At 36.6% G+C, this 15,711-nt stretch overlaps 1 protein-coding gene across 1 annotated transcript in view; it reads left to right on the forward strand.

Annotated features, from left to right (window-relative positions):
- The window catches only part of SPATA16 (spermatogenesis associated 16), a 222,963-nt gene that overhangs the window by 91,539 nt on the left and 115,713 nt on the right, over positions 1 to 15,711 (forward strand). Inside the window, exon 3 of the mRNA XM_022575393.2 lies at positions 6,878 to 6,967. Within this exon, the coding sequence (XP_022431101.2) occupies positions 6,878 to 6,967 (90 nt within the window). The remainder of the gene's footprint in view (positions 1 to 6,877; positions 6,968 to 15,711) is intronic.

Raw genomic sequence — 15,711 nt, forward strand, 5'->3', positions numbered from 1 at the left:
GAAAGCTGGAGTAGCCATACTCATATCAGATAAAAGAAGCTTTAAAGACAATTACAAGAGACAAAGAAGGACACTACATAATTATCAAGGGAATCAATCCAAGAAGAAGATATAACAATTATAAATATATATGCACCTAACATAGGAGCACCTCAATACATAAGGCAAATGCTAACACCTATAAAGAGGGAATCGACAGTAACACAATAATAGTGGGGGGGGGGGGGCTTCCCTGGTGGCACAGTGGTTGAGAGTCCGCCTGCCGATGCAGGGGACACAGGTTCATGTCCCGGTCCGGGAAGATCCCACATGCCGCGGAGCAGCTGGGCCCGTGAGCCATGGCCACTAAGCCTGTGCGTCCGGAGCCTGTGCTCCGCAACAGGAGAGGCCACAACAGTGAGAGGCCCGCATACTGCGAAAAGTAATAATAATAATAATAGTGGGGGACTTTAACACCTCACTTACACCAATGGACAGATCATACAGACAGAAAATTAATAATGCAGAGTGTCATACAGGAAACAATAGCTTTAAATGACACAACAGACCAGATAGATTTAATTGATATTTATAGGACATTCTACCCCAAAACAACAGATTACACTTTGTTCTCAAGTGCACAAAAAACATTCTCCAGAATAGATCAGATCTTGGGTCTCAAATCAAGCCTCGGTAAATATAAGAAAATTGAAACCATATCAAGCATCTTTTCCAACCACAACGCTATGAGATTAGAAATCAATTATAGGGGAAAAAATGTAAAAAACAAATACACATGGAGGCTAAACAATACCTTACTAAATAACCAAGAGATCACTGAAGGAATCAAAGAGGAAATCAAAAAATGCCAGAGACAAATGACAGTGAAAACACAACGATCCAAAACCCATGGGACGCAGCAAAAGCAGTTCTAAGAGGGAAGTTTATAGCAACACAATCCTACCTCAAGAAACAAGAAAAATCTGAAATAAACAATCTAACCTTACACCTGAAGGAACTAGAAAAAGAAGAACAAACAAAACCCAAAGTTAGTAGAAGGAAAGAAATCATAAAGGTCAGAGCATAAATAAATGAAATAGAAACAAAGAAAACAGTAAAGATGAATACAACTAAAACCTGGTTCTTTGAGAAGATAAACAAAACTGATCAACCTTTTCAGCCAGACTCATCAAGAAAAAGAGGGAGAGGACTCAAACCAGTAAAATTAGAAATTAAAAAGGAGAAGTTACAATGGACACCACAGAAATACAAAGCATCCTAAGAAACTACTACAAGCAATTCTATGCCAATAAAAGGACAACCTGGAAGAAATGGACAAATTCATAGAAAGGTATAACCTTCCAAGACTGAACCAGGAAGAAATGGAAAATATGAATAGATCAATCACAAGCAATGAAATTGAAACTGTGATTAAAAATCTCCCAACAAACAAAAGTCCTGGTCCAGATGGCTTCACAGGTGAATTCTATCAAACATTTAGAGAAATGCTAACACCCATCCTTCTCAAACTCTTCCAAAAAATTACAAAGGAAGGAACACTCCCAAACTCATTCTACAAGGCCACCATCACCCTGATAACTAAACCAGACAAACATACTACAAAAAATGAAAGTACAGACCAATATCACTGATGAATATAGATGCAAAAATCCTCAACAAAATACTAGCAAACAGAATCCAACAATACATTAATAGGATCATACACCATGGTCAAGTGGGATTTATCCCAGGGATGCATGGATTCTTCAATACACACAAATCAATCAATGTACTACACCATATTAACAAACTGAAGGAGAAAAAACATATGATCATCTCAATAGATGCAGAAAAAGCTTTTGACAAAATTCAACACCCATTTATGATAAAAACTCTCCAGAAAGTGAGCATAGAGGGAACCTACCTCAACATAGTAAAGGCCATATACGACAAACCCACAGCAAACATCATTCTCAATGGTGAAAAACTGAAAGCATTTCCTCTAAGATAAGGAACAAGACAAGGATGTCCACTCTTGCCACTATTATTCAACATAGTTTTGGAATTCCTAGCCATGGCCATCAGAGAAGAAAAAGAAATAAAAGGAATACAAATTGGAAAAGAAGTAAAACTGTCACTGTTTGCTGAGGACATGATACTATACATAGAAAATCCTAAAGATGCCACCAGAAAACTACTAGAGCTAATCAATGAATTTGGTAAAGTTGCAGGATACAAAATTAATGCACAGAAATCTCTTGCATTCCTGTACACTAACAATGAAAGATCAGAAATAGAAATTAAGGAAACAATCCCATTCACCACTGCAACAAAAAGAATAAAATACCTAGGAATAAACCTACCTAAGGAGGTAAAAGACCTGTACTCAGAACACTGTAAGACACTGATGAAAGAAATTAAAGATGACACAAACAGATGGAGAGATATACCATGTTCTGGGATTAGAAGAATCAATATTGTGAAAATGATTATACTACCCAAAGCAATCTACAGATTCAATGCAATCCCTATCAAATTACCAATGTCATTTTTTACAGAACTAGAACAAAAAATCTTAAAATTTGTATGGAGACACAAAAGACCCCGAAGAGCCAAAGCAATGTTGAGGGAAAAAAACGGAGCTGGAGGGATCAGACTCCCTGGCTTCAGACTATACTACAAAGGTACAGTAATCAAGACAATATGGTACTGGCACAAAAACAGAAATACAGATCAATGGAACAGGATAGAAAGCCCAGAGGTAAATCCATACACCTATGGTCAACTAATCTATGACAAAGCAGGCAAGGATATAGGCTGGAGAAAAGACAGTCTCTTCAATAAGTGGTGCTGGGAAAACTGGACTGCTACATGTAAAAGAATGAAATTAGAACACTCCTTAACACCATACACAAAAATAAACTCAAAATGGATTTGAGACCTAAATGTAAGACCGGACACTATAAAACTCTTAGAGGAAAACATAGGAAGAACACTCTTTGACATAAATCACAGCAGGACTTTTTTTGACCCACCTCCCAGAGTAATGAAATAAAAACAAAAATAAACAAATGGAACCTAATGAAACTTAAATGCTTTTGCACAGCAAAGGAAACCATAAACAAGACCAAAAGACAACCCTCAAAATGCGAGAAAATATTTGCAAATGAGACAACAGCCAAAGGATTAATCTCCAAAATATACAAACAGCTCATGGAGCTCAATATCAAAAAAACAAACAATTCAATTAAAAAATGGGCAGAAGACCTAAATAGACATTTCACCAAAGAAGACATACAGATGGCCAAGAGGCACATGAAAAGCTGCTCAACATCACTAGTTATTAGAGAAATGCAAATCAAAACTACAATGTGGTATCACCTCACACCAGTCAGAATAGCCATCATCAAAAGATCTACAAACAATAAATGCTGGAGAGGCTATGAAAAAAAGTGAACCCTCTTGCACTGTTGGTGAGAATGTAAATGGATACAGCCACTATGGAGCACAGTATGGAGTTTCCTTAAAAAACTAGAAAGAGAATTACCATATGATCCAGCAATCCCACTACTGGGCATATATCCGGAGAAAACCGTAATTCAAAAAGAGTCATGTACCACCATGTCCATTTCAGCTCTATGTACAATAGCCAGGACATGGAAGCAACCTAAATGCCCATCAACAGATGAATGGAAAAAGAAGGTGTGGTACATATATACAGTGGAATATTACTCAGCCATAAAAAGGAACGAAATTGGGTCATTTGTAGAGACGTGGATGGAACTAGAGACTGTCATACAGAGTGAAGTAAGTCAGAAAGAGAAAAACAAATATTGTATATTAACACAAATATGTGGAATCTAGGAAAATGGTACAGATGAACCAGTTTGCAAGGCAGAAATTGAGACACAGATGTAGAGAACAAACGTATGGACACCAAGCGGGGAAAGTGGTTGGGGGTGGTGGTGGGATGAACTGGGAGATTGGGAATGACATATATACAGTAACATGTATAAAACAGATAACTAATAAGAACCTCCTGTATAAAAAATAAATAAAATTAAATTTTTTTTAAAAAGGGTATGGGGCTTCCCTGGTGGCACAGTGGTTGAGAGTCTGCCTGCCAATGCAGGGGACACGGGTTCATGCCCCGGTCCGGGAAGATCCCACATGCCGCGGAGCGGCTGGGCCCGTGAGCCATGGCCGCTGAGCCTGCGCATCCGGAGCCTGTACTCCGCAACAGGAGAGGCCACAACAGTGAGAGGCTCGCGTACCGCAAAAAAAAAAAAAGGGGGGTATGTCATTTTAGAAAGCATTGAATAAAACAATAAAAGGATAAAAACTAGGCTTTACAATCAGCACTAGCATTTTCATGCCAAATATCTAACTGGGCATATTATAAGCACACAGTGAATGCTGCAATAATTATAAGGGAGCCAAAAGTAATAAACTGCCAAATATAATATCTCATCTCAAATTTCTAAACTTCCTTTTATAGGTAGACCTCCACCTGTCAGGGTAGACTGGGTCCTGGTCTTTTTGGTCCCTCTTCTGAAGCTGTGATTTATGTGGCTTAGTATAGGGTGGTGTTATGGTTTAAGAGAGCCTAGTCTAGTTTAGCAATAGTGATCTCTAAACTCATGTCCTCTAATGTATTTCTTCAGCACCAAAGAAAGGACCTGTAATTACAAGCAATTTTTTAAAAATCTATTCTTTTTAAAAATTACACTGAAACAGTGTTTATCTCATCAACCCTCACTACCCCCAAAAATCTCCTCCTCCACCAAGGCCACTCTGATCATTCCTCCTCTCCCTCCTCCCTCTATTGTATTAAACCCTTCTCTCACACTCCTGCCCACCACACCCCATCCTTTTCTTCAGCCTAATCCATTTTTATCAAAAGAACATGTCAGGCAAAGCGAGATTCTTTGGAGAATAGCATAGCAAAACCAAAATACCACATCATGGGCAAAGAGATGTCAAAGACAAGAAATGGTCATTCAGTAAGGATTTTGTCTCATCACATTTGCAGACATTTGCTAAAAATGCATAAGTGAGTAAAGATTACAAAGTAAAAGGAAAGAATTAGCTACAATGTGGAAGAAAAAGTTCTGGTCAGAGTCGGAAGACCCAGGCCCCTAAACAGAGCACGGTTCTTTTCACTCTGATCTAATTTTACAAGATTACTTTTACACAGATAAAATACACAAACATGCTTTATAAATGTACTTTCTCCTGAATTAATATAAAGTATTAGTAGTAGATATTAATAGTTCAGTATGGATGTGGAATAAACTTATGTAATAGGCTTTAAATTTCCAATATTTTAATCAACAAAGCAAATGGTCTGTGTTCTTGGGAGATTAATGTATTCATTTGTACAAACTACTAAGCATAGAATGCAGTGAAACTTTACTAACTCAGGCCCCACTAATTCAGAAATCATAGAGAAGGAGTAAGGTAAAATATGAAGTGCTGTAGCTAGAGATGGGAAACATAATAATAAACTTGAAGCAGCACTGCAACTAACTACTTTATGATTTTAGAGAGGTCCCTTAGCCTCTCTGGATTCTGCTCACTTGTGTTTAAAGTGAGCTGAATTATTCAGTCAATCCATCTCACCGTCATATAATTCTATGATCCTATGTACGTCAGATAGATGCTTCTTTTTTTACTTTATTCTTTCTATAAGCAATGTTTCTGGGAATGGAATTATTGTCTGGATTTTTTTTAGTCTGGAGTTCATGAATAGCCTTAAGGGGTCACATGAATTACCTAAATTTGGGCAACCATGTTTATGTGCATTTTTCTGGACAGAGATCCATAGCTTTCATCCAATTCTCAAAAAGCTCTGTGAACCTCCCCAGAAAAGATTAAGAACCACTTACTTCAATAATGAACTAATTCCAAGTGATTCTCAGCAACTTGTTAAAAACAGGCTCACAAAAAGATTGCTTAATAATCCTGTGTTGGTTCTGTAACATTTGTATCTTACATCAATAACACAACACTCTATTATGATATAAGCTACACCTTAAAATTTAACAAATGGCTGTCTCCTCATTCGGGGATGAATCATGGTCTATATCTGTCTAGTTCACCTCATTATATCAAATGCCTTGAACAGTGCCGGGTTCTCAGTGAAGCAAGGAAGAGGAATGGCTGCCAGTTTATCTCTGGAGGAAGAGGGCAGCTATGGAGTGATCATCATCTCATCTGAGCTGGAACTGAGACTGCAGAACTCTGAGATAATGAAAAAATCAGCAAGCAAGGATAGATAACCTTATCCAAGAGTCAAGCCTTGTAATTTCAATAAAAGAAAATGGAAACCCAAAGTGAACAAGGGTCTTACCAAAAGTGGCAAGTTCAGGACCAGATTCCTTAGCCAATGGTACAGGGCTCCTTCCATTCCACTACATTGTCCAGCTGGGGGAAGACAAAGAACCCAATGTGGAGTGCAAGCAAACATGTCACCCAAATTCCAGTTCCTTTCTTTTAACTGAAATTCAGCAGCTAACAATCTCCCCCTTCATTATAGGTAGACATACCATAAATATGTCTACCTGTGATCTTTGCCTGATTTATTAATATATAACAAACAAAATAACACCATGTCTTATATGTAATATAAGTGGATTCAAATTTGTTGCCATTGTTATATCTATAAAAGTTAGCCTGTGCTATAAATAAAATTGCTTTTATCATGCAAACTTAATTTTTCAATAATGCTTATTTATTTGTCTTAACTGACAATTACAGGAAGAAAAATGATCCATTTACTGGTATCTTTTAACATATATAGTATGTAAAATTGAATGAATGTTATTTCATTCCTATACACTTCTGGTAATTGACTTTTAAAAGCTTAATAACATTTGCATTTCTTTTATCTTTTCAGGAGCATTGTTTTAAACCCAGCCTATTTCCGAAATCATCTTCGTCAGGCAACAGTGTTTAGATGTCTGGAGAGATATTCAGAAGCTGCCCGGTATGTTTGTTATAACTTTTGTGAAGACTTATTTCAAGTTAAGCTAATTTTATTCTCAGCTTCTGGTAATAGCGTAATAGAACTTTCCATTTCTCACATGGAATATGATTTTACCAGAATTATTGTCTTATAAACGTCAAACCAACAATTGTTGACTATCTTTTTCTTTAATTAAAGCCACTCTGTGTTCATAGCTCTTAGTAAAATTCAAACTTTCCAGCCATGAGGTCACTGATAATGATGGGAGAACTTCCAGGGAAGATTAGAAATGAACTTGACCTCTTGCTCTCAAGTACATTCCTGATCCTGGTTGTAAGGACACAATTTTGTGGCTATCTCTTTCTTGAGTTCTGGAAATAAAATCTAACCCACATAAAAAGGATACCAGCTGCCCATTTCTAGAGAAGACGGCATCAGTTATAACACCAAAGGTTGTTAGAGGTGTCCTAAAGTGTTGTCTCTTGGACCCACAGTATGTTTCATAAAAACCTGGGGAAGAAGCTCCTGATATTCTCCTCCCCAGAACCTAGACTTACGGCAAAGAACTGCAAGATTTGTGCAACAGCCTCTATGCTACACTCAGAATTCCTTTGCACCTGTGACAACCAACGCTTTTTATTCCTGAGTCAAGATCGTCATATCAGACTCCCCTTCTCTTTGATAAATTCTCTCAAACAATTTTCTTCATCTCTCAATGTATAGGTACCTATTGTTTCTTACCCATCCACTTTACCACCCCAGGAATTTATCAAGAAAGTGTGAGTGGTTTCTATACATACTCCAACCATAACTCCTAGGGAGAAAGCCACAGTAATAGGAATGGGGAGCCTAGGTTGCTGGTGGCTACTATCTCTAGAACATTTGCAAATAACATTTTCTTGGAAAATGAAGTTTAAGAAATTTAAATAGATAATAGAATGATTCCATAAAATTAATACCATGAGTTTGACATGAATTCCATTTTATAAGTTGGTCTTAGGAATTGCTTGAACTCAATTAAACGATGGATACGGAAGGCAGAATTAATCTCAACTACTCTCACTTTGCAGTCAAACAACCAATATGCCACAATATCTATTTACCTGTATGTCAGTGTCCACTTTTAAAAATTAAAATAGGTCTCTATCAATCTCGTTTTTACATTCTATTTTTCCTTATACTCTTTTCCTGAATGTTTTATCTTACATTACCCACATACGACTTCTTCCTACTTTTTTTTTTTTTTTAGTCCTACTTTTCATTTTGTCTACTGAGTTGTCCCTGTGGCTTATTTTCTTCCCACATACACTATGCGAATGAGAGGGAATTTAAGCGATGATAGTAAGCTTCCTTCTGTCCCACGCTTTGTAAAGGTCACTAGCTACAAATGAAGCTAATAAGCTCAGCATAAACAGATACAGTTATCTGTAAAATAGTTTTCTTTAAGAGGTGGTTCACTAATGTGTCTTCTGACTCTAATCAAGAGATAATAGGAGAAAGCTAGATGCAACTTCAGAACTAGATTGTAACTAGTTAAAGCTGCTAGTAGTGTGCTGGGTTAGCTTGTACAGACTCTAGAGAGCCCACTGTTAAATATTCAGGAATATTGGGAGAGCCAGTTGTTAACTGTAGGAGAAATTAGCATTGCTGGGAGAATTTACACTATGAAAACTGGCAAATGCTACAAACCCAGGATTTTGGAGTTTGCGGGAGAGCCAGATACCAGTAGATCACTGACTATAACTTAATTGTATCAGCCTAACTGCTTGAGTTAAAGTGGTGATAAAAGTTCTCTATGGTTCCTAAAATAAATGAATAAACAATGAGAACTTGAAAATTAGGAATTTGTCAGTACTTACCATGTAATATTGGCACTAAATATCCATTTACCTTGACATGTATATCCCTGAAGCGCAATAAGTGTATCTGTGTAATATCATTTGTTGACTAACTTGACAATGATCCTTGAGAAAATTCCTGATAATTGTTGGCTATAGTGGTGTGGACTTTCCAACAGAAAAGCAGATACAAGTGTTTTCCATCTTGGTTTCCTTGGCAATTATAATCCTTAATACCGAGTATTAGTCATCCTCTTTTCCCCTCAAGGGAAAGAATACTATGAACCATGAACACGAATATCTTAGTTTCTCTTAGCTATTTGATTTCTAGAGTAAAACACTAAACACAAATCAATGTATTAAGCATTCATATTTATCTATCAATTGCTTGGATACTTCGATAGTTTGGTTCAGGTCTCTTACAAGCACATTATATTAAAACTAATTGAAAAAGCCCACATATCAAGGTTATTTCCTCTAAGAAGCCCATCAATCACGTTTCTGAGATTGAGAAGCACCCACCAAAGAATGCCATTACCATGTAACTTAGGAAGTCTTAAAACCATGATTCCCAGTGAAGTAGATCATCTTCCATCTGGTCCAAGACAGTGCATTTACAACCAGTCCCTGGAAGCTGGGTTATCTAAAATTTTCTCAACCCTGGTTGAAAAATAAATATAAGAGTGTGCACATAGTAGTAAAGTCATGTGATAGGGTCATGCCTCCTACAGTGAAGATTCACGAGGCACAAAACAGATGACATTGCACCGAATCTTTATTTAAGACCACCCTGTGTAAGAGGAAGCAAACAGAAGGTAACACTAAGCGAGAAAACACAACAAAGCCTCTTTATCCATCACTAAGGAAGAATTAGCTGTGTGTTTCTACATAGGTGAACTAGACAGGAGACACTAGAGCAGGAATAACACATTCAAATGCTTACAAAGCCCACGCATATGGTGTGTGAATTATAAGATAAAAGGGTGTTGTATGAACTACAGAAGACTGGAGCTCACTAACTACAGTGACTGTACAATTTCTCTCTCAGACTGAACACTGTTGAGAGTGAAAGTGGGCACACTTAAGAATTATACTAGGAAAACAGGCATAAACCAGGACTATCATTAGCACACTGGCCATACAGTCACCCTACCACTGGCCCTTCTGAAGGGAGTAGCCTTACTCAAGTCCAGCTAATGCTACTGTATAGAAATATAGGTTCAGTGTTGCAGATTTTTCAAGAAATAGTATAATAATTCAGAGCTTTCCAAGAAATTTCTTGACTTTTAAATGTTGGCAATTACTTCAAGTTTTTCAAACACGGTATCATCATAAGAAAGCTGAAGTAGTCCCATTCATGAAAATGTAATCCTCTGAAGAATCAATTGGCCAGGTGACCAATTTGCAGAATTCACCAAGTTTCAAGTTTACTAGAACCTTATTTTAAGAAATAATCTTACTGACAAATTAATATGAATACATTTTCTTATGTACATATTCCTCATGAATATATTCAGCAAATCTTGTTAATTTTTGAAAATTTTCAGTTTTTAAAAGCTATGGTTATAGAATGATTTATTCTCATAAATATGTTCTTCTTGTGTGTATGATTATTACTCTACTGTTCTTGAATATTCTATGACTATTTTCTTCTTATTAACATAACCAAAATTTTAATTTGGAAGTTTAACAATTTATACTAATTTCTTTCTCATATTTTAAAAGCCATTTTTTTTGTTTTTAACATTTCATCATTTTTAAGATCCATTCCCCAATTTTTGGAGAGTGAGCAAATTTGCCTGTGTGATCAAATGTATTTTTAACTGTTTATAGAATTTACAACAACTTGTATTTAATGAGGAGGTTTTAATAGCATTCTACTTTATCTCCTGAAGCTAGAAAAAGCCAAGATAGGGAAAATGAACAGTGAGCAACACAGCACAATCTGGGCTGTGGATCCCACAGAGGGGAGACTGAAGAACAGAGAGAAACCATAGACCACAGAACCCTGGAGCCCTGGCTCCTTCGAATCCATCTGTAGGAGTAATACAAATTTTTTTAAAGAGTTAAAATAAGCTTTCTTAGTAGATTTTTATAAATTTCTTAGTAGATATTTATAAATTTAACAAATTGGTCATTTGACAAACTCACCATCTGATGAATTGATTGGGAGCCCACAGAAGGCTGTGGGCCACATCATCAGATTTGAAGCCGGAAAGTCAAGTCCTCTCTCCAGCTCTAAAGGAATGCTGGAGTTTAATTCCTCAACAGTAAAGGCTGAGCTTCCTCCTACCAGCATGAGGATTCCTTCCCGCATCAAAGTTTGTGCAAGGGCAGCTGGGGGAAGATTTTAGTCTAAAAACAGCAGTCCACTGTTAGAAAAAGGTGTTACCTTACAGAGTTCAACAGCTTTAGTTTACTATCTACAACAAATCTGGTCTGCTCTATATTTTGAAATAATATTATTTAGTGCCGCGTAATGTATGTAATATTGTGAGAAATAGAGTAAATAATACAATATGTAGTATAAAATTTTTTTAATCTTTGCCCTGCTTAAAGTACTACACTGAATGACACACTGGATTTCGGAGCTCTTGTATATTACATGTGCTTTTCAGGATTAAAAAAACAAATTGGTGGGCTTCCCTGGTGGTGCAGTGGTTGAGAGTCTGCCTGCCGATGCAGGGGACACGGGTTCGTGCCCCGGTCCGGGAACATCCCACATGCCGCGGGAACGGCTGGGCCCGTGAGCCATGGCCGCTGAGGCTGCGTGTCCAGAGCCTGTGCTCCGCAACGGGAGAGGCCACAACAGTGAGAGGCACGCGTACCGCAAAAAAACAAATTGGTGAGATGCCACCAAGTTTTATCTGTCTGCTTGTTAATACACTAAGAATTTTCTCCCTCAGAGCTATTTCTCAGCTTTGCTTCTCTCACTCTTGACCTCTGACAGTACCTTTCAGTTCACTCCTATTTTATCATTTTGGCTACCTGCTATTCCCATCCTCCTTCTCTGCACTTGCCTTTTTTCTTGTTTCATGATGCTTACCTTTTCTGAAAAAAATAAAAGTCCCTTCTTTGTGAGTATCCCCTTGCTTCTGGTCATTAATAAGCCATTCTCCAAGCATCTCATTCATTCTGTAAGACTTTGACTTTCCTTGGTAATTGCCATTATTTTAACTAATTAGTGGTTACATTTGTTTTTGCTTTATGTTATTTTTGATACTCTGAGACAAATTAGAATATTTGAATTTTCAAGAAATCTGCTCTATGGATGAATGTACAATGAAAATCTCAAACAATAAATTCCTTAAAACACAGATTCTTTTAGAAATGAATTGTCAGCTATGGCTAAGGTGTGACACATTAGAGTATCAATGTTTGAATGAGAATTAGTTTAAACACTTAAGGTCTGGGCTCTGCATGGGTATCAGGATGTTCTAGGGATGTTTCTTTGCCAGGTAGTACGTTACTGTTAAGCCAAATCAAAACATGATATTTCAAGATGCATGAATTCATAGCTACCAAAGCCAAACAGTAGAGGTTAGTAGAGGTGGGAGTAGGTGAGTTTCCTGAGACCCAGCAGGGGATTTGGGGATTTGATTTTGTTGTTGTTTTCTTATGTAAGTTGGTCTTACTGGAAATTAAAAATAATGCATATATAAATCACAACCTGTCAAAAGAAAAGGGTGACCCCAAAATAAACTGAAGTGCTTGTTCAGAAATCTGGTAACATAAAGCAGGGGTGTTGCTGTAGATAAGCAGTCACTCAGGGGTAGTAGTACAGTAGCAACAAGGAAGAAACTGTGTCAGCTTTTTTGGTGTCATGGAACTCTATGATTTTAAATGAGATTATTAGGTATCTTGCAAGGGAGGAGAATATACTGACAGGCAGACTCAAGACAAGTGATTCTGAAGAGATGATAGTAGTGTTGGGAGCTTATTTTAACAGTTCTGATTCAATCGGAAGTGTAAAACCCATTCATTCACCATGCAAGATGCTAAAAATACATCCCAGGGTTTTTTGGTTAAAGTAAGTTCTCATTTATGCCCACAAATAAATTAAATGAAGACTATAGGCTAATTTTTATTCTTAAATTGGCCATCTGCCTGAAGGGCTTTCTTTCTTTTTACTGGAGGCAGTTCACCACTGCGAGAACAGCTTTAGTGTGGTCTGGCATTAGTCAGTCATATGTAACATACAGTTAGGCATGATCATTCCACCACTAAACTGACTTTCCTTTTCCCTACATATGACAAAGCTGCATGAACCCTAAGCACTGTGAAAATGTTGCTTCCTTATGGATTTCTAAAACTGACATTAATAAAGAGATATTTAGTCATTTCACATGACTTAGGTTAAATATAAGACTACAGCACACCCAATTTTTATATGTGTAAGGTGTAGTGTTTGTGATTTCAAGGAAAAAAGTGAACACTAAAATATACTACAGCTTCAAGTTTCTAGCCATCTATTAGGTATTAAGGATTTAACATTGCAGATTTATAAATGTCTAATTCTACAATAAAAAACGCTAAATGTAAGGCTATAATGACATCAGGTGGCTTAAAAAGTAATTTCTGTTGCCTTAAGAAAAGCTTTGGACACGATCCAAATTATAAGTAAATTACTGCAAGGACACATAATCTTACATAAATATAGAAAAAGATTTTACATCAGGCTGTTAACAACAACATCTGAAAATCCATCAGAGAAAAATGAACATTGACTGAATTTGTGAATTACCCATCTTGCTGATGTTTATCATGGTATTTTTGTCCCTCTTCTCTTTTGAATGGTATGCTATGCATTTGCATTACCTTTAAACATTTCTAAAATAATTTAGAAATGCACAGTTCTTGGACTGTGCGCACTGTCTGCAAATATTGGTCTAGAAAACATGTAGCAGAGTACAGAGAAAGATTTCTCTTTTTTGCTATAGATCCAACCTTGCATCTTTTAAAACGTGGGTGGAGCAATGAAGATAATGTAAGAGAGAATGCAGAAAAGCCCTAGAGTGTCACGTTTAAAATATGAAGAAATAAAGATCTCTTCCCTCCCTTCTTCCCTTCAATCTGACATCCATCTGATTCCATATTTTCTACAATAACAGAATGTAGAAAACCAATTAAACATTCAAAAGTTTAATCCAAAGGAGCTACAGTTTAACTCAGAGTTCTATGCTGTTTTCTAATATCTAAGTGTTGCCAAGTGAATCAGAGTATAGTCTGTAAATGTTAAAATTATGATAAATGGATCAAAAGCTCCATGTTTTTAATCTGTAACTTGGAGATAATAATAGCATCTCTGTCACAGAGGTTATTATGAGGATAAATGAGACAATTTATATTGTGCACTTAGCACAGTACTTGGCACATCATAAACTCTCAATAAAGAATGAGCTATTATCATTGTTTCTGTTGTTAACAATTAGAGCTCTTTGAAGATAGCTGAAGCTACCTCAAGAGACAATGAGTTTCTCAACACTGAAACCAGAATTTGTTGAGCAGTCCTGTAGCTGAAGTACTGCACTACGAGAGACGAGCTTGCACCCCAAGACTATTTGATCCCATCTCACTCTGAGTCAGCACATCTGTGTTTTTGGAAAGACCACTGTTAACATAGGGGTTGAAGGACAAGATTCTCGCTGCTTTAAGGAGTTAAAAGAGGCAAGACTGTGACTTTAAAAAAATTTTGTGTATGAATACATTATGAATGTTAGCATCCTGTTTCAGTCTGAGTGATATCCCAATTATTCTTTAAGGGAGTTACAATGTGGAGGTCTCTGGGGTTGGCAGGTGGAACTTTAAATCACACAGAGAAAGAGAAGTGTTCAGTCACCTGGTTTTTATGCCAATTCTCCCTTTTTTCCTTTCCTCAGTTCTGTCAAAAATAGCAATACCTTGACAAAAGATTTAGGCTGGAAATACTAACACTGCCAGAAACTGAAATTCTTCACCCTTCTTTTTAATACCCGCATTGGTCCATCATGCTATTTTGCACATAAATTAATTTTGATGCCACTAATTGTGAAAATTGCTTATAAGTCAAAAGTTCTGATTTTGTATCTGTCTGCTAAGGAGGAATCATCTACAGTAGAGAATTACAGTCAAGGCAGAAAGAACTGTGTTCTACTCCCAGGGCTACAAATGGCTAGCTATGTGTGACCTCGGGCAAGTTAATTAAGTAAGCTCTTTTGAGTTTCGATTTCCTCAACCATAAAATGAAGATAATAATACTACCTTACAAAGTAAGCATAAGGATTAAATAAAATAATGAATATAAAACACTAAACTCAGTGCCTGGCACATAATAAGTCCTCAATTAATTATTGCTGTTGCTATTGTTGTTACAAGCTTTGAAGAATGAGGTTTAAAATCCTAGTACATTCACTCTGAATTAATTCTATTGAGTGAAGCTTTGGTATAAGCATTATACTACTCAACTACTACCCCTATTTATCTCCATTTTAGCAGCTATCATCTATGACCTCCTGCTCTTTGCCAAACTTTATGTCAGATGCTTGTCTTGCATCATCTTTGTTCCTCACAACTCTGCAAAGAAATTATATTCTGCATTTTTTAGGTGAGAAAACTTAAGCTACAGTTTGAATGACTTGTCAGAGATCACACCATTGATAAGTAGCAAATCTGAAATTCGAGCTTAATCTTATCATCAAATGCCTATTCCTGCACACACACAAAAAAGCACACTTGGCATTGTCAGACTTTTTCATATTTGCCATTTGGGTAAGTTTGAAATGGCATTGCCTTATTGTGATACACATTTTCTTTTTTATTATTATTACTAATAAGCCTGTGCATTTTTAATATTTATTGGTTAATCATGTTTCCTCTTCAGTGATATGTTAATTTGTATATTTACCTTTTGCTCATTTCTTATTGAATTGTCTTTTTATCATTAAATTT

Source organism: Delphinapterus leucas, chromosome 4, assembly GCF_059928025.1.
Source record: "Delphinapterus leucas isolate spDelLeu-1000000601 "Yukka" chromosome 4, BTC_Dleu_Yukka2, whole genome shotgun sequence".
NCBI lineage: Eukaryota > Metazoa > Chordata > Mammalia > Artiodactyla > Monodontidae > Delphinapterus > Delphinapterus leucas.